The sequence below is a fragment of the Aricia agestis genome, chromosome Z (genome assembly GCF_905147365.1).
Source record: "Aricia agestis chromosome Z, ilAriAges1.1, whole genome shotgun sequence".
NCBI lineage: Eukaryota > Metazoa > Arthropoda > Insecta > Lepidoptera > Lycaenidae > Aricia > Aricia agestis.
The window spans coordinates 11,335,060-11,357,314 of record NC_056428.1 but is presented as its reverse complement, the minus strand read 5'-3'; the positions used below and the strand labels follow the sequence as shown (position 1 = coordinate 11,357,314).

General features: G+C 37.4%; 3 protein-coding genes across 3 annotated transcripts; all 3 read right to left on the bottom strand.

The window, feature by feature from the left end:
* Positions 1–1,413: 1,413 nt before the first annotated feature.
* LOC121739110 (beta-1,3-glucan-binding protein-like) lies at positions 1,414–11,190 on the bottom strand. Its single transcript, XM_042131437.1, has 9 exons — positions 10,943–11,190; positions 8,442–8,669; positions 7,877–8,055; positions 6,829–6,980; positions 6,287–6,444; positions 2,916–3,040; positions 2,338–2,455; positions 1,891–2,036; positions 1,414–1,646 (listed from the first exon to the last, which is right to left on the bottom strand). Exons 1-9 carry the CDS (start codon positions 11,076–11,078, stop codon positions 1,449–1,451), a joined length of 1,440 nt encoding a protein of 479 aa, XP_041987371.1. The 5' UTR covers positions 11,079–11,190; the 3' UTR covers positions 1,414–1,448.
* An 8,377-nt stretch (positions 11,191–19,567) lies between these two features.
* Positions 19,568–21,579, bottom strand: LOC121739172. Its single transcript, XM_042131520.1, has 4 exons — positions 21,051–21,579; positions 20,559–20,907; positions 20,085–20,334; positions 19,568–19,977 (listed from the first exon to the last, which is right to left on the bottom strand). Exons 1-4 carry the CDS (start codon positions 21,577–21,579, stop codon positions 19,660–19,662), a joined length of 1,446 nt encoding a protein of 481 aa, XP_041987454.1. The 3' UTR covers positions 19,568–19,659.
* Positions 21,580–21,583: 4 nt separating this feature from the next.
* Positions 21,584–22,141, bottom strand: LOC121739173 (protein cornichon homolog 4). Its single transcript, XM_042131521.1, has one exon. The coding sequence runs from the start codon at positions 22,049–22,051 to the stop codon at positions 21,584–21,586; it is 468 nt and encodes a 155-aa protein (XP_041987455.1). The 5' UTR covers positions 22,052–22,141.
* Positions 22,142–22,255: the final 114 nt, after the last annotated feature.

Sequence of the window (22,255 nt, the reverse complement as noted above, 5' to 3'; positions counted from 1 at the left end):
TAATAACTAACGATTCGTTTCGCAATCGTACTAAGGCGACTCGCATTTTCGCGAAAACACTATCTTTTGTCAGTAAGATTAAAAAATGTAGTCAACATTATCTAATTATCGGTGTTTTCGCGAAAACTCTAGAATTTTCGCGAAAATTCGATTTATCAAATCATCCTACGACATATACATTGTATGGTTCAATAATATTTTTAATGGACTGCACCGTGCACGTCTACTGGCCTATTCAGATTATAACGAGAAAAGAATGATGAGGATAGACGCTATTCGATTACATACTTGATAATATTAATAGTAGATTGAACGCTTAAAATCAACCTTGCGAAACAAATTGCATGCTTATTTTCCACCATCAATCCATGGTCCAGTAGTTAGGACCGTTTTGATCTAGATTCTAGATGCTGAGAATTATTTTTGAAGACGTTATTGATTGATTGGAAGACTCAATAGGTAACTGCGTATGTGCATTCTCCAACCTTTATATTATTTCCACAATTTACAATGTTATTATGGTACAAACAAATCTAAGTATACTTAATATTATAAAGCGGAAGAGTTTGTTTGTTTGTTTGAATGCGCTAATCTCAGGAACTACTGGTCCGATTTGAAAAATTATTACTGTGTTAGATAGCCCATTTATTGAATATTGAGCTATTAAGGAAGGCTATAGGCTATATTTTATCACGCTATCGCTAAGACTAATAGGAGCGAAGAAATATATGAAAATGTGGTAAAAAACGGGGGGATAATAGTTGAAATGGCTTATTTAAACGCGCTTATCTCAGGAACTACTGGTCTGATTTTAAAAATTCTTTATATAGGCTATATTATATCACGCTAAGAGTTAAGACTGATAGGCGCGAAAAAATAATATAGGATAATGTGGAAAAACACGGGGGAAATTATCTCACGAATTAAGTACTGGAGAAATTTTTCTGTTCGGCACAGATAAGAAGTAGACCACGTGAAGGATTAAAGGCTATTTTTTGTGGACTAATTTGTCTGTGAAATATCTAATTTACGCGGGCGAAGCCGCGCGGAACGTCTAGTTATTAATACATCCCTACTTCCTACTAATATTATAAAAGCGAAAGTTTGTTTGGATAAAAATAGCTTTTATGTTAGGTTAGGGACATAAGAGCTATTTTTTATGGGAAAATATACGGTTTTCGTAAAATTCCTAATTTACGCGGGCGAAGCCGCGCGGGACATCTAGCACTTTATGTGGCAAAACAACGTGTGCCGGGACAGTTAGTATTTAATACATTAGTCGCTCGCAAAATCTTTGAGCCTAAATGATTCATTTATTAACACACACATTCACTTTGTTTGGAATACACTATCTCAAATCTCTATCACCATACCAAATTTTATCAGGATGGGTTATCAGTTCCAAACACAACGATTATTTTAACGTTTAATATCACAACAGAGACGGGCTACAGCGCTCTCACTCGCACGTAGTCCACCACAAGCGCGGGGCTCGTCCAGGTGGGAGACCAGCTGATCAGGTCCTGCCAGAAGTAGTAGCTGGCCTTCCGACCGCTGTTCTTCCAGGGTTTGGGCACGCCGTTCGAGTTGAGGTTGTCTTCGAACTCCAGAACACCACCCGCGGCCACGCCAAGTGTGATTCCGAACTGGAAATTAAAAAAAACAAACTATAGTACCTATATGTAAGTATCAGAACATTTTAATGTAATGTTTTTGGTGCAAAGACGTTCTGTAATCAGCTGACGGGCTAGATCTATGGACTCAGGATGCAGAGACTAGATCAACATAAAATTCAGGCGAACCGCGTCAAATACAATCATCAAACAATTTGTTGATCGTACGACAGGTCGTTACGATACGATAAATCGTACGGTATATATAGCGACTCACAAGGTCATCGAAGGGCGCGATCTTGGTGGCGTTGGCGAGCATGGTGCGGGGCAGCTGACACTCGCGCGGCAGCAGGCTCTGCAGCCCGCCCGCCGCCGGCTCCACGCGTGCCCACTCATCATCGTCGACGAATAGCGTTATGCGCTCTGGAAAATAAATTATTAATGGGTTATACGAGCCTAGGAAAGGCAATTTTATGCGTGACCATATTATCGTGTTATATTTTTCCGCCTGCAGGATATCCATCTCCATTGTTAAATTGAGTATAAACTGTTATGTAAATATGAAAGCGCGCGTAAATAGATTCAAGCAGAAAAGTAAATGTGCTAATTAAAAAAACCCTTATGCACGGGTGCATTTCCGACAACTGAATCTACATTAATGGCGGAAAATCCTATTCTTACTTTAAGTATAACTATTTTTTTATTACTATTTGAAGCAATTTACCTGGCGTCCACCGCATGGAGTAAACGTGGAACCTGTCTCCCCAGGCCTCCTTGCTGACCTTCTGCCTTATCAAGTGATTCCGACATCCCACATTCATAATGACTCCTCCGTATAATACCTAAAACATAATATTGATATTTAAATTTAATTTCAGCTTAAACATACATTTTGAAATCGGCTGCGAGGTTATTAACCTGGAAGCGCTGGATTAGGTACTATTGGAGTAACTTAAACGAGCACTAGAATGTAATTTTGAAAAAAAGCGCTGGATTGGATCACTGGATTGGAATAGTGTAAACCAGGTCATTAGTTTCAGAGCCCATAATATTTATACAGAGTGCTGAGTGTGATTTTATTCCACTTCTCACCTTTAGGACGCAAACTATAATTTATGGGACCGAAACAGCGTCCCTAGTGGCATATGCTACGAATAATAAAAACTAGGCATAAGCGAAATAAAGTCAACGCCAAAATATTTTCGCTAACACGTGCTCACGGGGTGGAAAAGACAAAATTCACATAGTTAGTTAATAAGAAATATATTTCTTCTTCTCTCAAATCTTGCCTCTCACGCTTACCTTGTTCCCGTATTCGGTATTCCCTCCCTTGAGGTTCTTATTCCCTCTTGCTCCAGCTATCCTCACTACTCCGGACCCGAAGTTCAATGACCCGTACCTTTCATAAAAAGATTGAAGCAGAATGTCTAAAAATGAAAAACGCATATATTCACATTTACAAACTATGGCGATTTACAAAAATATATATTTTATAAAGCGTAGGCCTACTACGAAACCGTTTTGAGACTCAAACAATCGGACGAGAATGCCGCGTCCTGCTCTAACAACGTCATTTCACGTTTGTTAGAGTAGGACGCAACATTCTCGTACGATTGTTATTTGTTTGAGTCTCAAAACCGTTTCGTGGTACGGCCCTGTTACACAATGCGCACCTAAGCCGCGCTCCGCAAAAAAGCGATAGAGCGAGATGCAACATTATGCGTCGTTTAGCGGGCCCCTAGACGAGCAATTTTATTACGTAATATCACGTAAATTGCATAATATTACTGACCATCTAGGGTTGATATTAAACATCGCGCGCCTTCAATCTAATTGTCAAATAAATTCAATAAAATTTATGCGTGATATTGCACAATACAATTATTGATCGTCTAGGGGCCGGCTTAAACTTAGCCACAGCTGCCGCTGCTCCTCGCGCTGCAGGAAATATTTACTTGAATACTTCTGCGGACTGGGGTAATAACAACGGGAGTGAGCGTTTACACTCAGCCCTCTACATACTTCAAAATTTTGTATGTTATTGTTTTTAGCAATATTCCGCGAAATGAACCTTACGTGGTGCAAACAGCAAACACCTCCACCACACAAGCAATAATGTTAGCCAATTCGTGCAAGGCCTGTCACCACCATGCAAGTTGAAAACCTCGACGTGTGTTTCGCCCCAACACCGGAGCATCTTCACGATGTGGACTCTACAATTTCGTCTACACTACAAGTGACGGATGTTGTTAAGTTTGTTTTTTCCGTTGTTAAGTTCCTTACAGGGGTGTTTGTGTTGACGTGGTGGTGGTGTGTGCTGTGTGCACGTTCTTGCATGCGAGTGTACGCATAGACAGTGTGGGAGAGGAGAGACGTGCTGTACGCATGCCTATACGTACACTCACTCATTTACAGGTTGAGGTTTATTTCGCGGAATATTGCTAAAAACAATAACATACTAAACTAAACATTAATGTTTGGGTAGTTTCACAGAAATTTTACTGTGGAAATTCCATTTTCCTAAACAGTCAAAGGAATAAGAAGAACTTATAATGACTCTATTACAGCTATTACTCATAATATTTTCTCTCATGAGTCAATACTCATCTTCTTCATCTTGTAATATTATTATGTCAATAGTTCAATACATAATTAGAACATAAAGAAGACACATTATAATTTACAGGAAAATAATGTACTTATAGGTACTTTCTAGGTGTGTCATTTGTAGGTACAGGAAAATACTGAACTGTACAACACATAATATTATTATGATTATTATAGATATCCATATTAATACACTTGCGTGCAAAAAAATCGACCCACCCCGCGCATTTCTATTCAAGTCGCTATATCTTAAAAAGTTATAGTTATTTATTATTTCTTTTTATTAATAATGCGAGTTAATATGATAGGGAATGTGTACGTTTACTCTACATTTTCATTTCCAACATGCTTGACTACAAACGACACAAATCACTAAGCACCCCCATCACTCAGTTTTTTAATCGTTAATTGAACGGTTTTGTTCTGTATGAAAAATCGGTCAAATCTTATTGTTTTTGTTTTGTCTCGATTTTTATTGATTTATTGTTCATTTAACTCCATTTTAAACGTAATTTCTTTGTGGCGAAATGGATATTACTCCAAATAAAGCCTCTCAAGCAAGGGCTTTGCTAAGAGCTGAATTTAGACAACGAGTTGTGGCTAGAAGTCTTAATTTAAGTCGAACTTCGGTTACAAGAGTATACCGAAGTATTCTAGAGACTCTAAACTTTACCATGCGACCATGTTCAGGAAGACATTGGGCTACATTTGAACGTGATGACCGTTTTAAGGTGTCAACGTCCTTGCGGAATCGACATCTCATTTCAGTTCAAGTGCAACGACGGCCAAGAGAAGTCGGATGAGTTACAGTAATTGAGTAGACTGTACGACGAAGACTTGCAGGCAGCTGTTTGACTTCACAAAAACTCGCTAACGGTCCAAAATTAGCCCCAGCACACAGTCAAGCGCTGCTTAGTTTCGCACGTTCTCATGTTGATTTTTCATTGGAGCAATGGCGGGTCGTGCTCTTTTCTGATGAAAGCTAAATCAGTCTTTATGGTAACGATGGTCGCAGAAAAGCATACCGTTGATAAGGAGAATGATTTGCGCAGGCGTGCATTGACGAAAGGCTTCCATTTGGTAGGTGTTCGGGGACTGTATGGGGCGAGATTTCTTTTGATGCATAAACCAATCTTGAGTTCGTAACCGGGCCACGCCTTGGCACTTTGAGTACCTATCGATACATTCAGGGCGTACTAGGACAACATGCGGTGCCATGTGCTGGTTTTGTTGATGAAGGTTTCATATTGATGTAGAACAATGCTCGACCGCACGTTGCTGCGAAAGTTCGTCAATATCTCTCCGACGTCGAAATTTCGGGTTTGGACTGGCCAGCAAGGAGTCCTAACCTTAATCCTATTGAGCACCTATGGGGAGAACTCAAAAGGAGGGTCAGGGCCCGGACTCTTGCCGCAGATACCCTTCAGGACCTCCAGGTGGCTGTACAAGAAGATCGGGATGGTATCGCTCAGGAGTTCATCATAACTTTGATAAGGTCAAGGAAAACCCGGATGGAAACCTAAATTAGGGTAATGGGTGGCACTATGAGCTATTGAAATCAATTTATTAGTGTTTTTTACAAGAAAGATGTCATTAATCGCCTACTGAAATGTTATGCCAAACTGACCGGTTTTTGTTTTAAGGCTGTAGAATTAGTAAACAATTTACAATTACAATAACTATAGCAATAATTAAATCCTTATTGTACTACCTTTAAAACGATTCCAACATTTATTTAATACTAATTATATTTCTTGAGTTATTACCGTTTGAATCATAAGGAGAGAGGTGGGTCGATTTTTTTGCACGCAAGTTTATTATAAATGCGAAAGTGTGTCTGTCTGTCTATTACCTCTTCACGCTTAAACCACTGAACCAATTTGGCTGGAATTTGGTATGGAGATGCTTTGAGTCCCGGGGAAAAACATAGGATCTTTATATCCTGAAAAATGTACGGTTCTTGCGCGAGAAACGAATTTTGGCGCAACAGAGTTACGGGCGTCCGCGTCAGTGCCTGGACAAAGCCCCTTCCATCCTCCCTCCCTCCTCAATTTAGCTGATCTTACCTGGATAAATCCAATCTCCTTGAGGCAGTTTGGCCCTGATCTCGATGGTTCCGTACTTGAAGGCGAAGGACTTGGTGGTGATGCGGCCGCTGACCACCGGCGGCAGTATGCTCGCGCCCCAAGCCAGCGTCCTGCAGCGGGACCACGATGATGTGCACCTGGAAATGTCCAATTACTTAACTCAATGATTGTAGCAAAAAAACAATTTAAATAGTATTTCCCGGTCATGGGACCATATATGAAGTATCTTCTTTCAAATAAAAAAAGAATCGTCAAAATCATGAATTTATGCACGAACAAACATAAAAAATATATGGTCAAATGAGAGACCAACTCCTTTTTTCAAGTAGCATAAAAAAACGGCCAAGTGCGACTCGCGCACGAAGGGTTTCGTACCGTCAATGAGCTACACGTCACGTCGAGGTTATTCATTCAAGATATTTCGATTTCTGCCAAGTCTGCCAAGTCTGCCAACAACTTTTTAGCAATAACGAGCCCCAAGTGTATGAGTTATTTTATCGAAGATCGTATAATAATATTACCCGCTGTATAGATCCAGTGTCCCCGCTGAAATGGAATGGCTGCTGAAGTTGGGTAGATTCTGCAGTAGCCTGGGCTCAATCCTCAAGAAACCTTCCCCCACAGATATGGTGGGCGCGTTGGGAGGCCGCTGGTACGATACAAAGGCGTAATCCTGAAACAAGATTTACAAAAACCTTATGGGACGTTTACATTCAGCCATGACTGATGACTGCCGCTGCTCCTCGTGCTGTCAGCAATTTTTCCCTGAATACTTCTGCGGCAGTAACGACGCGAGTGAGCGTTTACACTCAGCTCTCTTGCTTGCCGCGTCGGGCAGCGGCAGTGCCACTCGTCATGCCGCTGCCATGACGAGTGGCAGCGCGAGTGACTTTTTACATTCCCGCGCTGCCTACTTCCCTGCAAACTGCCCTGACCAACAGGGCTGAATTTAACGACGCTTAGAGATGACAGACATTTATTACTTTCAAGCAGCTCAATGTTTAGTTTCGACCGTGGCAATCTATAAGATTTGTTTGAAAGTAGAGCAATAGGATATATTTCTGGAATATTTTCACGCCAGACGATAGCACCAGCTCAGACAGCTGTTCACAAAAATGACGTGTGCAATATGTCTTATTTCGGACGGATTATTATTTACTCTATTTACCGCTTGTGTACTTAGCATACTCTGCTGCGAACTTTGCGCAATATTCCCTATTGTTCAGCAGCATTGTAGATTGGTTAACGTGTTTGACGTTAACCAATCAAAAAACGCTACTGTATTAGTCAAAAACTTCAGGCACTGGGCGACATCAATTATTATTGCGCTTCTTCCTAAACGGTTGAGCGCAAGTTGCGCAACGCATCACAGCCATAAATTAACTTTAGTGGTATCATGGACAAGTGGTGGTATTGATTTGTTGCTGAATGTTGTTGGCATGTCACACACTACAAATACCCCCGTTTTGATGACTAAACAGTAGTCACCACAAAATATACTCCCCTTTCATTAATTCTGCCCAAAGTCAGTCGTCAGATATTTTATAGGACGTCACGGCAAAAACGTACCGGTTCATCAGGTATATACTGCTCCAATCTCCACAGGTCTTCGCGAAGGCCGTCGAAATTGTCCTCGAATATGATCTGTCCGCTGCAGGCCTTGTTCAAGTCTCGGACGACTGTGAGGGTCTTGGGACAATCGCCGACGGGCAACGCGGCGTCCGCGGATGAGTTTGGATCGATCAGCTCTGAAAACTCATGGAGAATGGAGATCACGCTATGCAATAACGGCTTTAGAATACTGTTGGTTATTACACCGACTCGACGTCAACCCATCTTACAGCATGGCATGGAAATGTAAGGTTCCCGGAAGGCAGGAACCTTTGTTGCGATTAGTGAATGCCCATCGCATCAGCGGAAGATGAAACAGAAGTTTGTAAAATAACTCCCTAAGTCACACTAGGTATACACAAAGCTGAAAATTCAATACTGTGAGTTGGGTTGGCGTGGAGTCTCTGTATTAACCGGTTAATTCTTCGAACGCGCTTCTTGGAAATCTATTTTTATCACTTATCGCGGCCCGCTTGGGCCGCTTGGGAGTTGATAAGTTAAAAGTCTTCGCAGTTGCACCTACCTTCCACGATAAACGTTTGTTGATCGTCATACTGAATCGCCCCTTTCATCAAGATGCTTGTGTAGTAGTAGATCACATCTCCCGGTTTCAGCTTAACGTCGTTACTTTGGTAGAAGAACAGCCCATCTTTTGGCGAGGGTATTTCCGCACGGATTTCGCCGAATCCATTCTTCTCTATTTCCCTATTTACGTTACCGTGGAAGACAAACAGCGTTATATCTTTGATTTCTGTAAAAATACAAACTTTTGAGTAAAATACAAACAGACGAACTTATAACCTCCTTTTTGGAAGTTAAAAATTATATGGTCAGATGATAGAAGTGGCATTTAGTGGATATTCGTTTTTCTTAGGCTGGATTGACATGCGCGGCGGCGCGAACTCGCGGTTTGGCTACTACACCGCACAAGCAAGCATGTGCCGCCAAACCGCACGTTCGGGCGGACGCATAATATGAATCCAGCCTATGCCTCGTGTGTGAGGGATTTTTAGAGGAATTTATCTTTTTAACCGACTTCCAAAAAGGAGGTCGTTATATTATTTTCGGCTGTGGATATTTTTTTAATTTTTTTTTTTGTATGTTCACCGAACACTCCGCCGTTTGTGAACCGATTTTCAAAATTTTTGTGACTATCGTCTTGGATAGGTTAAATTTTAGAAGTCAGCTAAAAAGCTGTTGTTATATTAAAATATAACCCCGTCAAAAATTTGAACCTTTGCATCATTCGACCAATAAATAACAATCAGCCAAGTGCGAGTCGGACTCGCGCACGTAGGGTTCCGTACCATTATAGAGCAAAATTAGGCCAAAATTGTGTTTTTTTGTATGGGAGCCCCCCTTAATTTTTTATTTTATTTTAATATTATTATTAAATATTAAAGTAGGTAAACAAATTAGGGGCTTTGAGAAAAATCTAAGTACCTACCTGTTGCCATTATTGATATAGGTATTAGAGCAAAAAAGGCCAAAAAAATCACGTTTGTTGTATGAGATTGTTGTATGCCCCTTAAATATTAATTTTATCATGTTTTTAGTATTTGTTGTTATAGCGGCAAATATACACAAATCTGTGAAAATTTCAGAATTCTAGATATAGCGGTTCTTGAGTTACATCCTGGAGACAGACGGACAGACGGACAAACAGACAGACGGACAGACATCGAAGTCTCAGTAATAGGGTCCCGTTTTTACCCTTTGGGTACGGAACCCTAAAAAGTAATAAACCACCAACAAATGATAATATTGGCCCCCGCTGAATGTATACTAGCAATTATATGCAACTCTACTTTCAATGAAATTGTTGTTTGTAAATCCATTTAATCTATATCTATACTACTATTATAAATGCGAAAGTATCTCTGTCTGTCTGTCTGTCTGTCTGTCTGTCTCGCTGTAAACTACCGAACCGATTGTAATGAAATTTTGTATACAGATAGTCCAAAGCCTGAGAAAGGACATAGGCTACTTTTTTACTGAAAAAAAGGGTTGTAAGGGGGTGAAAATACGAAAATTTGTTCAAATTAAGTTAGTTCCAAAAATTCATACTAGATGGCGCCGTGCGTCTCTTACATCGCGCTAAAGCTTGCCCAACATCTTTCTATAAGAGGTGGTATCATCATACATATGAGTTTCGAATTTTTTCGATTGTTATTTCTATTTTACGTTATTTAATAAGTCAGTACTTTATATTATATACAGTGACGTAACCTTAAACCTATCAATGATAAATAGTTTATGGGTAAGTTGTGTAATTGGGGGGCTAAATAAGCTTTAAAATTTGGCATAAAATTTGAAATATTATGTGCACACTGCACAGCTGTTTTGATTTAAGGGGTACCAGGGTTTTTTTTATAAAAGCTTTTGACACCAATTTTGTTAACATCGCGCGCTATAAACTGAAGTTCACGCGGACGACGTCGCGGGCAACAGCTAGTTATTTATATAACATTTCTATCTAGTGTAAAGTATTATTATCTTATGAACTTGACCCGACTATCTTTTATTACTTTTATGACGATACAACTAAATAAAAGATAAAATATTATGTATTGCAGTTGTTTTAAGCTTTTTCCTTTTGTTTGCTGTACGCTGTTCTTTGTTTCATTTGCCGAAACATACTGTTGTTTTTTTGACTTGACTATAACAAGAAACGAGGAAAAACTTAAAACAAACAATTATTAAAATATCAGTTGCAAAAATCAATAAATTATTAGATACTATTATTAGTTTGCTTCACGTTTTCCGCGTTTTAAGTTCAGACACAGTATAGCAATATGACCTTGCTATACTGTGGTTCAGATGAACCCGTTCATCGAGATTTACCGTTTACAAAAGTAATAATTACTATAACTTTTTACCACTGGTTATGTTTAGTATCTTAGGCGCCAATATTCTTACTCAAGAAAAGAAACCGGATGAGCTGGTAGAACACATTTTTTTTAAACCTAAACCAGTGTTTCGAGTTACGACTTCAGATGACAGAAACTAAAAATTAACACAAACCTGGTATGAAAAGCCGGATTCCCTTGGGTTTCAGCGGTTGTATAGTCACTTTTGGGGGCTTGAAGTCGTTTTGAGCTAGTACTAGGACGTAGCAAAAGACCAGCACTAACACACGACCTGCTCTTATGACCGACATTTTGCTACTGCAAGTCTGCAAGCTGACAGCTGTACAGACCGTTCGGAGTTGTTTTACCGCTGAGAGCACCCTTATGTCAATGACGTAAGGCTCTTTATGCTTTAAATGTAAGCTACGTATGTCAATACGTATGTTGTGTGACTGGTTGGAGATGCGTATTGAGGATAAACCAGTGAGGCTGCGATGGACTTGTCACTTGTCAGACGTAGGGGTCAAACATTTGAGTCAATATTTATTAAGATCTTTCAATGTGTACTTTATTTTCAGAGAGCGAAACCTTAGATTTTACAATGACATCTAAAATATTGTTATACCTACTTTTAATTTAAGTTAAGCTTAAACGTATTCGGTATTATTAAGTACCTTTAGATAATTTAACATAAAACGCCTAAGTACTTACTTGCGATAGTCTGGATCAGGTCATGTACCGATTCTAGTATTATTATATTAAATATATAGGTAACTCACCTAGATGAAATAGATGACGTCATCTTCAAAGGCCTGGGTTATGCCAACTGCCACATTAGGGGATTACCAAATCCCAAGTAGCAAAACGAAAAGCACGCAGCATTCTCCATGCTAATGTGGTAAAACTAAAAACTGAAGCCATGGGTATAAAACACTGTTATATTTTAAATACAATCACGCGCCAAAACAATGCCGTTTTGGCGCGTGATGGAAATAAGAAATAACGACACTAGAGGCAGAATTTTAACTAACGTTATTATTCATCAAATCATCAACATAGACCAAATTATGAATTAACGCTAGTGTCATTTTTAGTGACAGTCGATAAGCATACATTTTATTATGTACTAGCTGTTGCCCGCGACTTCGTCCGCGTGGACTTTATAGTTGCTCCCGTACATCGATTGAGTCGTTTACGCGCAAATCAGAAAAGTATATTGTGTGGGAACCGCACATTTTTCCGGGACAAAAAACATTCCTTGTCCCAGATTCAAATTAGTATCTCCAATCTCCATGCCGAATTTCATCAAAATGAAAATAAATTAAATAGTTTAGGCGAGAATCATAAAAGTTTATTGTGCGGGAACCGTATACCTATATCTATACTAATATTATAATTCTGCAGAGTTTGTTAGTTTGTTTGTTTGTTTGTTTGAACGCGCTAATCTCAGGAACTACTGGTCCGATTTGAAAAATTCTTTCAGTATTAGATAGCCCATTTATCGAGGAAGGCCATAGGTTATATTTTATTATTCTACGACTCATAGGAGCGAAGAAATAGAGGAAAATGTGGAAAAAACGGGGGAAATTATATGAAATTGCTTATTATCTTAAGATTCTTAAGAACTACTGGAGCATTTTTATGTTATTTGGCAAACATGAAGAATAGACCACGATACATTGAATATTTTTGTACAATAAATAATACTTGGGACGTGATCTACTATACTAACGCAGACGAAGTCGCGGGCAACAGCTAGTTTCGGAATAAAAAGTATCCCTTGTCCTTTCCCGAGACTGAAAGTATTGCCATACAAAATTTCATCAAAATTCGTATATTGTGCAGTAAACAGTAATTTTTCCGGGACAAAATGTATCCTATGTTCTTTTTCGGAACTCAAAGTATCTTTATACCGAATTCATCAATCAGCCGTTTACGCGTGATATCGTGACCATATAACGTTCCGCGCAGCTTCGCCCGCGTAAATTAAATATTTCACAGACAAATTAGTCCACAAAAATAGCCTATGATCCTTCACGTGGTCTAATTCTTACCTGTGCCAAATATCAGAAAAATTGCTCCAGTAGTTCGTTAGATAAGCCCTTTCAAATAATTTTCCCAATTTTTTCCACATTTTTCTCTATTTCTTCGCTCTCATTAGTCTTAGCATGATAAAATGTAACCTATAGCCTTTCTCGATAAATGGGCTATCTGACACTGAAAGAATTTTTCAAATCCGACCAGTAGTTCCTGAGATTAGCGCGTTCAAATAAGCCATTTCAAATAATTTCTCCCGTTTTTTCCACACTTTTATCTATTTCTTCTCTCCTATTAGTCTTAACGCAATAAAATATAACCTATAGCCTTTCTCTATAAATGTGCTATTTAACACTGAAAGATCTTTTCAAATCCGACCAATAGTTCCTGAGATTAACGCGTTCAAATAAGCCATTTCAAATATTTTCTCCCGTTTTTTCCACACTTTTATCTATTTCTTCTCTCCTATTAATCTTAGCGCAATAAAATATAACCTATAGCCTTTCTCGATAAATGGGCTATTTAACACTGAAAGAACTTTTCAAATCCGACCAGTAGTTCCTGAGATTAGCGCGTTCAAGTAAGCCATTTCAAATATTTTCTCCCGTTTTTTCCACACTTTTTTCTATTTTTTCGCTCCCATTAGTTTTAGCGTGATAAAATATAGCCTATAGCCTTCCTCGATAAATAGGCTATCTAACACTGAAAGAATTTTTCAAATCGGACCAGTAGTTCCTGAGATTAGCGCGTTTAAATAAGCTCTTTCAAATAATTTCCTCCCGTTTTTTCAACATTTTCCTATATTTCTTCGCTCCTATTAGTATTAGCGTGATAAAATATAGCCTATAGCCTTCCTCGATAAATGGGCTATCTAACACTGAAAGAATTTTTCAAATCGGACCAGTAGTTCCTGAGATTAGCGCGTTCAAACAAACAAACAAACAAACTCTTCCGCTTTATAATATTAGTATAGATTACCAATGCATGTATGTACTATGATATAGTAATCTGATACCAAGAATAAAGACATCAAATATTATAATAATTATTAATTATCTACATATTAATAGTAGATATTATGATATTTAAGTCTCTCAAAGGTCAATGCTTCCGTTAGGTTATTCCGTAAGTTATAGGTAATTCCCCACCGTCATATTATTTTATAACTTTACATTCTATTCCGATGCTTCCTTAATAAAACAAGTTTCTATACTTTGTACAATATCTTTACATTCTTTTACGCAGAGAAAAATCTGTCGTGCATATTTTTCTAACGGCCGTTCCCAATATTTGATCTATCTCTGGTTTTGCCCTACTAGAGATAGGAATAGCTCACAATTGACATAAAATATATGTCTCTAATGTCTAATGTGAGCTATTCCTATCTCTAGTAGGGCAAAACCAGAGATAGATCAAATATTGGGAACGGCCGTAAAGGGCGCACTCAGAGGCCTTTGAATGATGATTAAACTTCCATTTGACAGATAATGTATGTATCTCCAATCCCCATACATTAATAATATTCTCTGACTGCGGCAGTAAGTCCACAACTGAATATTTTGGGCTAAGCAGTCAATATCATAAATAAAAAAAAATGTAACACGATACAAATGCCGCACATTTTAAACGCGCACGCAATGACACACGCACGGCGCACGCATTTTGCGTACGTTTGCCACCGCTACGTTTTTCTCTCATACAGATCCGTAATCCTGATAAAGACAAAAAATTTAAATTTTTTCAAGCTAATTTTTTTCATCGGTGTTTGTAATAATTTAATAATTATAATAAATTCTTCGCATCGAGCAATACTTTATGACTTATAATAAAGATTTCGAAAAATAAGCCGTTTATACAATTTTTCGTGTAGTTTTATTCATTGTTAAACACATCTTAATATATATATTTCTTGTGTGCGTGTGTATGTGACTGAACTCCTCCTAAACGACTGGACCAATTTTGATGAAATTTTTTGTGTGTGTTCGTGGAGATTCGAGAATGGTTTAGATTTACAGTTTGGTCTACTGGAAAATGTTTTTTCAATTAATTTCTTATTTATAAGGAGTTGTTGATTTTGGAATGTTTTACATTAGATCCGGCGGACGGCGCTATCATCGCATTCAATATTATTCTATTTCAATTTTAGTTTGTCCTGACCGATGGTGCTACGATTAATTTGAAAAAAAATTTGTTATTCAATTCATGTGCTGATTAAAATATTAAATAAATAACACATAGGCTACAATTTTAACCGACTTTCAAAATGGGGGAGGTGTTATGTTCGTTTTCTTATATTCAACGATTACTCCGCCGTTTGTTAACCGATTTTCAAAATTTTTCTTTTGGTATATAGGCTATCATCCCAATTTGGTATTATATTCAGAAAAGTGGTGATCTGATGAAGGATCCATAAGTAATCGAGGGAACTCCTCAAAACTTATAGGGAAACATATGGTGACTTCGGTTTCGTGAGAAGTATTCTAAGCATATGCTACCAACAAGTAAGATTTTGCACCGAGATATACCTGGTATACCGTGGTTCGGAAGGTGCTGAGAGAATTCCTGATTCTTTATAGATACAAGTTTGGGAGTTTCGGCGTTGTTTTAAGAACAGAAAGCATATGCTACTATGCAAATTACATTCTTCATCATCATCATCATCATCATCACTACCATATTATACCATTTCATAGTCTTTTAGATCGAGACTCGAGTTTGTCAAGCGATAATTAAAAAAAAATCTATATCTACCTAATATTATAAGCCTGAAGAGTATGTTTGCTTGAACGCGTCAATCTCAGAAACTACAGGTCCGATTTAAAAACTTATCTCAGTGTTAGATAGATCATTTATCGAGTAAGACTCATCATTTATCGAGAAGGTTATATTAAGTATATTATTACTCTAAGACTAATACGACAGAAGAAACTCAGGAAAATGTGGGAAAAACGGGGGAAATATTTTTTATGGGAAAATGTAGCTACGGATTCTGTAAAATTTCTAATTTACGCGGGCGAAGCCGCGCGGGACATCTAGTAGTAATATAAATTTATACACTTATAACTTATTTAATAATCCGAGTACTCAAATTTTACTATTTTAAAGCAAGATTAATAAAGCTTTGTTTCTTGTTCGATTCAATCTGTTAATCTGTTTATAATAAAACAGCAAAAAAGTATTCACATACGCAGCTATATGACGTCAGTACCAATATATTTTTTAGACCATAGAAAAATACGGTCTGGATCGAACAAGAAACGAAGCTATATTATGTATAATATTATGTTGAATAAAATAATAAAATTGGGATCTGGTTGCGTTTAACATACTTATTACTAAAGTTTAAACTTACCACCCTTTGTAATATCACAATTAAACTAAATCAAAACAAAATTAGTGTCAAAAAAAAAAAAAAGTTAATGTACCTAGCGGAATAGAGAAACAAAGGCCTGAGCAAGAGAGATGTCACTGCGTGGTAAAAAGAGACGTGTGATGCATGACAGCAGCACTCTTTTTTTGACGTCCAGTCGGCACGTGCCGCACGTTGACAATTTAATCTCATAGAATTCATGTTCAATCATGCTTGTGTAAGTGTATTCGTACACATATATTTTTTCACAAAGATGAAAACCAATTTTATATTAAAATTGTTGCTCTATTCCGCTAGTTACCTAGCTACCATAAAGTTAATATACCTAGTGGAATAAAGAAGCAAGAGATTTGTCAGAATTCAGATGTCAGATGATCAGTAACACTGCGTGGTAAAAAGAGACGTGTGAATTGTGATACATGACAGCAGAACCATTTTTTTTTTTCATCTTACCACAAAATATTTAAACATCTATAATAATTGAACAGTTGTTTTGAGACCATTTTGTACTGATTTTTTTGTAATCAACTGTTCAACAGGTGTTTAAATCTTTTGTAGTAACACCGTAAGTGTGGGTTGCACCAGAGGCGTGGTCAAAGTTAAAGTTATGGTCATAGTTAAGGTAGCTTTAATTTTAACTTTAACCTTAACTTTGACCGGAGAAATTGACAGATGACAGCTGGTCCAACAAGGTTATAAATGAACGTGGGAGGGGTGCTGCTGGTAAAGAAGTCAAAAATTTCGTTTTTGTATGATGACCGCGTTAGTTCCTTTTTTCGCCACGTGCATTTGAATCCTTGTCGAGCTCTATGGTTATGGTTAAATATGGCGTCTTGGTGGCGTCACTTTTTAACTTTAACCAAAGCTTTGACATTTTGCATTGTAATTTATAGTTAAAGTTATAGTTAAAGTTACAGTTATAGTTAGTTGGTGCAACCCAACCTAAAGACGTTAACATTTGATATTCGGATACATAAATTAGTCACAATTTCACTACATACATGAGCACATACTACATAGGTATATTAGATCTACTAAATTCTATTTTATACAAACAGACATGATATACCTAATTCACATTAAAACATATAATATTAATTAAGATGTTTTTGTATCCGTTGCTTAGGATGGATAATGGAAATGCTAATTTCCAGAATGTGGTTCATTTAGTAGTTTGTCAAATCCACAGCTACAGCTCGACAAGGCTTTATATGAACGCGGGTGACATTGATGGGATCGCTGCTGGTAAATGAGAACTGTCAAAAATGACGTTTTTGTATGATAGAAGCGTTTAGTTCCTTTTCTCGCCACGTTCATATATTATAGCCTTGTCGAACTGTACATATTGAAACTGAGCAGCAAATGTTGAATTAAAATAACAGACAGTGGTAGGGTAAGCCTCATGTAGACGTTCTACCTATTTAGAAATAAATATTTTAATTTTCTTTTTACAATGTTACAAACTTACGGCCGCACATTTAATTACAGTTAAATAATTAATGTTCGCCTCTGAGTGTAGCAGTTAGGCCCAATTTCACCAACGTCTGTTACTATTACCAGCTTGTTAAAATGTCATGTCATCTCTTTCATTCATATGAAAAACGTAAGAGGTAACGACACGTGATAGGTACTAACTTGAGCATTAATTTTAAGTGTTGTTGCTGAAATAAAAGTGGCAAGCGGTATGTAGGTACATTATACAGCTTGTCCTTAGTAGTCTATCTACAAAGAATCTTTGCTATAAAATAGGCACAATAAAAAAAAACACAAATAATATTATAAATAGGATCACAAAATATTATATTCAAAGGATATACAGAATGATACAAAAGTAAGTGATAATATTCTTTAGGGTTTTGAGGGAAAACCAGAGTTTAATTCTTCAGGTTGTGTATGGGTTCGATATATTCAAGAGTTCTCTTTGAAAGTAGCAGCGCCGAAAGAGTATTTTTTCCACCTTTGCATTGACAATTGACGCGGGGGCGCTTGCCCATACAAATCACAAAAATGTTGCTCTTTCAGCGCTGCTACTTTCAGAGTGAAGTCTATAAAAGAGACACGGTTACTGCAGACCGCAACGCGACGCGCGATGGATTTGACAGTTATTTCAAATACGTCTTGCAAATCTATCAAAATCATACAAATTTAGATATGCATCTACCTAGGCGTCGCGTGACGGTCGGAATTAACCCATACACAACCTAAAGTATTACCACTTAGGGTGGGTTGCACCAACTAACTTTAACTATAACTTTAACCATAACAAAATGTCAAATGAACTGTCAAATGAAATGTAAGTCCATAATGGACGCCATATTTGACGATAACCTTAACCTTAACTATAACTACGCCTTTGGTGCAACCCACCCTTAGTTTTGTTACACCTTGTATTTAGGACTTAGGTTCTAATAGTCTCAGTTTATTTAATATTAATCGTAAGTGTTACAATGACTCTTCAGTATTCAGTGCAAATGTCGAAATGATAAGCACGTCATTTTAGTTACAAATAGTTTTGATACTTGCGCTTATAACTCTTGCAAAGTAAGTGCAAAACAAAAATTAGTTTTCTTATATAGATAAAAGTACAAGATAATATACTTAGTAGGGACGTCAACATGATCCGGGGGGGTTTTACGAGTGATTACTGAAGACCATAAATAATTAAGATATTGCATAGCTTTGAGCTTCGAGCGCGGCGACCGAATCAAGAAATTCTGTAACGAAAAAAACCTAACACACCCCACGCGTCGCCAGACTGTACGTTCTTAATTGTTTGCGTGCGTATGCGAAGTATTATTAAGAATAAAAAATTAATAATTTTTAGTTGTAAAAATATTGTATTGCAATCAAATGGCAAAAATTCGTTTTCTTATATAGATAAAAGTACAAGATAATATACTTAGTAGGGACGTCAATATGATCCGGGGGGGTTTTAGGGGTGATTACTGATGACCATAAATAATTAAGATATTGCATAGCTTTGAGCTTCGAGCGCGGCGACCGAATCAAGAAATTCTGTAACGAAAAAAAACCTAACACCCCACGCGTCGCCAGACTGTACGTTCTTAATTGTTTGCGTGCGTATGCGAATTATAATTTATAAGTTGATAAAAAATGCTATGCAATAGCTTTACCGAGGCAGTTCCCGAGTGCTACACGTATTTTTATATTTACACAAAACATTTAATAGTATAGGTCACATACAACTTTAAGATCAATCGGCGATAGTTAAAAGGAAAGTTTAGTGTTTAATTTCTAGATCTCTTTGGTGTAACGAGGAGCAAGCGGGGCGGGTGCGCGCGCGTGTATACCTGCTATTGGTAGATCAGTGATCAGATGAATCGCTATTGGTAGATCGCAACAAGACGATGACACGATATTGGCAGAATTGCCTCACAGTATCATCAACCGTTCTTAATATTGGCGTGACCTATATCTTACTTAAATACAACACAGTAATATGCATTTATGTAGTAAATTACTGATCACTTCGTGACGGGGCCCATGGGAGAAATAATTCTTCCCCAGCCCATGTACATAAATACAGTAGAGTAGGAGTACATGATACCAAACTGCGGACCAGCCTCACGCTTCTTCTTAGCCAAAGATGGGCTCGTACATGGTAGTTCTGGCTTGATAGGATTATTAGCACCGATTTCACCATTCCCATAGCATCCTACTATCGGTGTATCTGGGAAAGCAGATCTAAAACAGTCCTGCTCGAACTTGTGCTTCTGGTCCCGTCCAACGCAGGATAGCTTGAGTGCAGCACTGTGCTCAAAGCGTGGCACTTGTTTAGAAAACTGAAAATACAAATATTCTCATTGCAATCTAGACAGATTTTTACTGTCAATTTATGGAATACTATTATTGTATTGATGAATATTATTTTATAATATTATAAATTTACCTCAGATATTGAATGTTCAATTTTAGCTTTTGACCATTCTGATGAGTCCAAAATTAATGAAAACATGTCAAAGTTGCTTTCAGCATTTCCTTTATCTTTTGGTACAGTGAATGCAGCAATGGATATCAAGTTTTCACTTATATAATGTTTGTTTTCGTTGATAGAATCCACAACACCCTGTATGTCATTATGGTCAAAGATTGTGTCGTCTACAATACAACCCCCCAATGCATAAGGAATATCTGGTTGTCTGAAAATATAGTTATTATTAAATATTACTTCACTTCCAAAGATTTTAATTACATGCAAATAAAAAAACATTGTGTTTGGGGTCCTTTTAAGATGATATTACGGTTTCAAAAACTTACATAAAAATATATATAAATTATAAACAGCTGTAAACAATAACCTGACAATAAATTACAGACACAATTCAGGGTTACCAAAAGAAATACAACAAGAAAATATACTTACACTTTCTTAAAATGGTTGAGTAGTATAATATCTTCTACAGTGTGTAGCAAGTATTTATCTGTCACAAAGACGACAATGCCCTTAAAAATTCGTGTCGTTGACAGCCTCTCAACAACATCAAAGAAATCCTCCTTCATATTATTGTAAGATTTTATATTTATTCTGTGGAATTCAACATCTGGTATACTGGGTATGTACAACCCTCCAATGAACGGAGCTGATTTAAGGTGGGTGATTGTATGACGAGAGGTTACTGACTGCGGCAGAGGCATGTAGCTCAAATAATCCGATTTTATTGTGATCATGCAGTCCTTTGGAGCACTTGTGTACTTGTAAATTACATCTAAAACTGCAACAAAATTAAATATAAAATTGTACATCTAGTTTTTAAAAATAAATACAAGCATGCAAAAATCATAATTGGCATAATATAATGTTGGTATGTCACGCATATGCTAAAATAAATGCTTGCATAAACATAACAATACATACAGCTATGAGCTCTCTTGCAGCTTGGTTGACAGGTTCTGGGCTCAATGTTCTTACACTGATGTGTCATGGTGTAAGCCGAGATGTTGGCAAAATTGATAACCACCAAAGGCTCCTTGTTAAAGTTGCCCGACTTCCTAAAATGAGTCTTGCAACTCAAGGAGCGGGGATGAAAGTCAATAACGAAATCTTCCGGGCGGGTGTTCTCTTTGATCAAGCTTTGAACAGCAGAGTGCCAAGTGGTGCAGACATTGTTACAGAGCATCTTGTCTTGCCAATCCAAGTTACTTAATATCTGCTTAGCTATAATATAGTTTAAAATTACTTTATCTACTATATTTTGATTACAATCTATAGACTCTACATGATCTCTTAGTAAGGTGTTCCTTTTAATATAAGCCTTAATATGATCATTGAGTTGTAGTTTTATACAACTTGGTAGCTCTTCCTGAGGGTCTTTTTCCTCATCTTCTATCGATCCCCCCTCCGACTGGGAAAGCATAGCGCTCGGGGATTTTTCTGACGTAGCCATTTTGTTAGAGCTCTGTTACTATATCGTAACTCCTGTTGATCGGGTCTCCCTTTAGCAGGGCTAGGATGATGCAGTACAGAGACACGAAGAAAAATATCAAGTAGAATCCAATGTAGATCATAACATCCCTAGAATGCTTTCTGAGTTGTCCTCTGTTGAGTATTTCGACAGGATCGTAGACGCCCAGATTGCCTTGCGGTACAGTGAAGTACTCGTACGTCAGCCAAATGAACATGGGAAGGTTGAACAAAAATAAACCGAGTTGGCCGTGAAGCAGCAGCAAGATGGTTATGAAAGTATGCGCGATGTACTTCGGCAAAACCCAGTAGTTTAGTTTATCGCAGCATTCTTGCGCATTCAAATAATCACATTCCAGGTCAGATAAAGTAATAATATAATAAACTAGCAGGAATAATATAGCACCACTATTGATCAATGTTAAAAAAAACAGTACAGTTTCTGCTAATAACATTACTATTAATCTACTTCTACTGCCGAGTTTTCGCGATAATATTTTCGATTTAAAACATAATATCCAGACTGCACGAAATGATAAATTATAAAAAAAAATTAAGCTAAGAGATGTTTGGAACTAAATGCAAATTTCTTCTTTTTTATTAATGGCTCCTTACGGCACAATTCACAAATAAATCGAAATAAATAAATCGATTTTTCG

What these genes read in the sequence shown, in the direction of transcription:
- LOC121739110 (XM_042131437.1), bottom strand. Translation starts at nt 11,078, where the DNA reads ATGTCGGTCATAAGAGCAGGTCGTGTGTTAGTGCTGGTCTTTTGCTAC. An exon ending in ATACCGAATACGGGAACAAG is followed by an intron (nt 2,456 to 2,915) that starts GTAAGCGTGAGA and finishes ATTATGTTTTAG; the next exon opens with GTATTATACGGAGGAGTCAT. An exon ending in CTCCATGCGGTGGACGCCAG is followed by an intron (nt 2,037 to 2,337) that starts GTAAATTGCTTC and finishes TTTATTTTCCAG; the next exon opens with AGCGCATAACGCTATTCGTC.
- LOC121739172 (XM_042131520.1), bottom strand. Translation starts at nt 21,579, where the DNA reads ATGGCTACGTCAGAAAAATCCCCGAGCGCTATGCTTTCCCAGTCGGAG. An exon ending in CTCAACCATTTTAAGAAAGT is followed by an intron (nt 20,335 to 20,558) that starts GTAAGTATATTT and finishes CTATATTTTCAG; the next exon opens with ACAACCAGATATTCCTTATG. An exon ending in TTGAACATTCAATATCTGAG is followed by an intron (nt 19,978 to 20,084) that starts GTAAATTTATAA and finishes TTGTATTTTCAG; the next exon opens with TTTTCTAAACAAGTGCCACG.
- LOC121739173 (XM_042131521.1), bottom strand. Translation starts at nt 22,051, where the DNA reads ATGTTATTAGCAGAAACTGTACTGTTTTTTTTAACATTGATCAATAGT.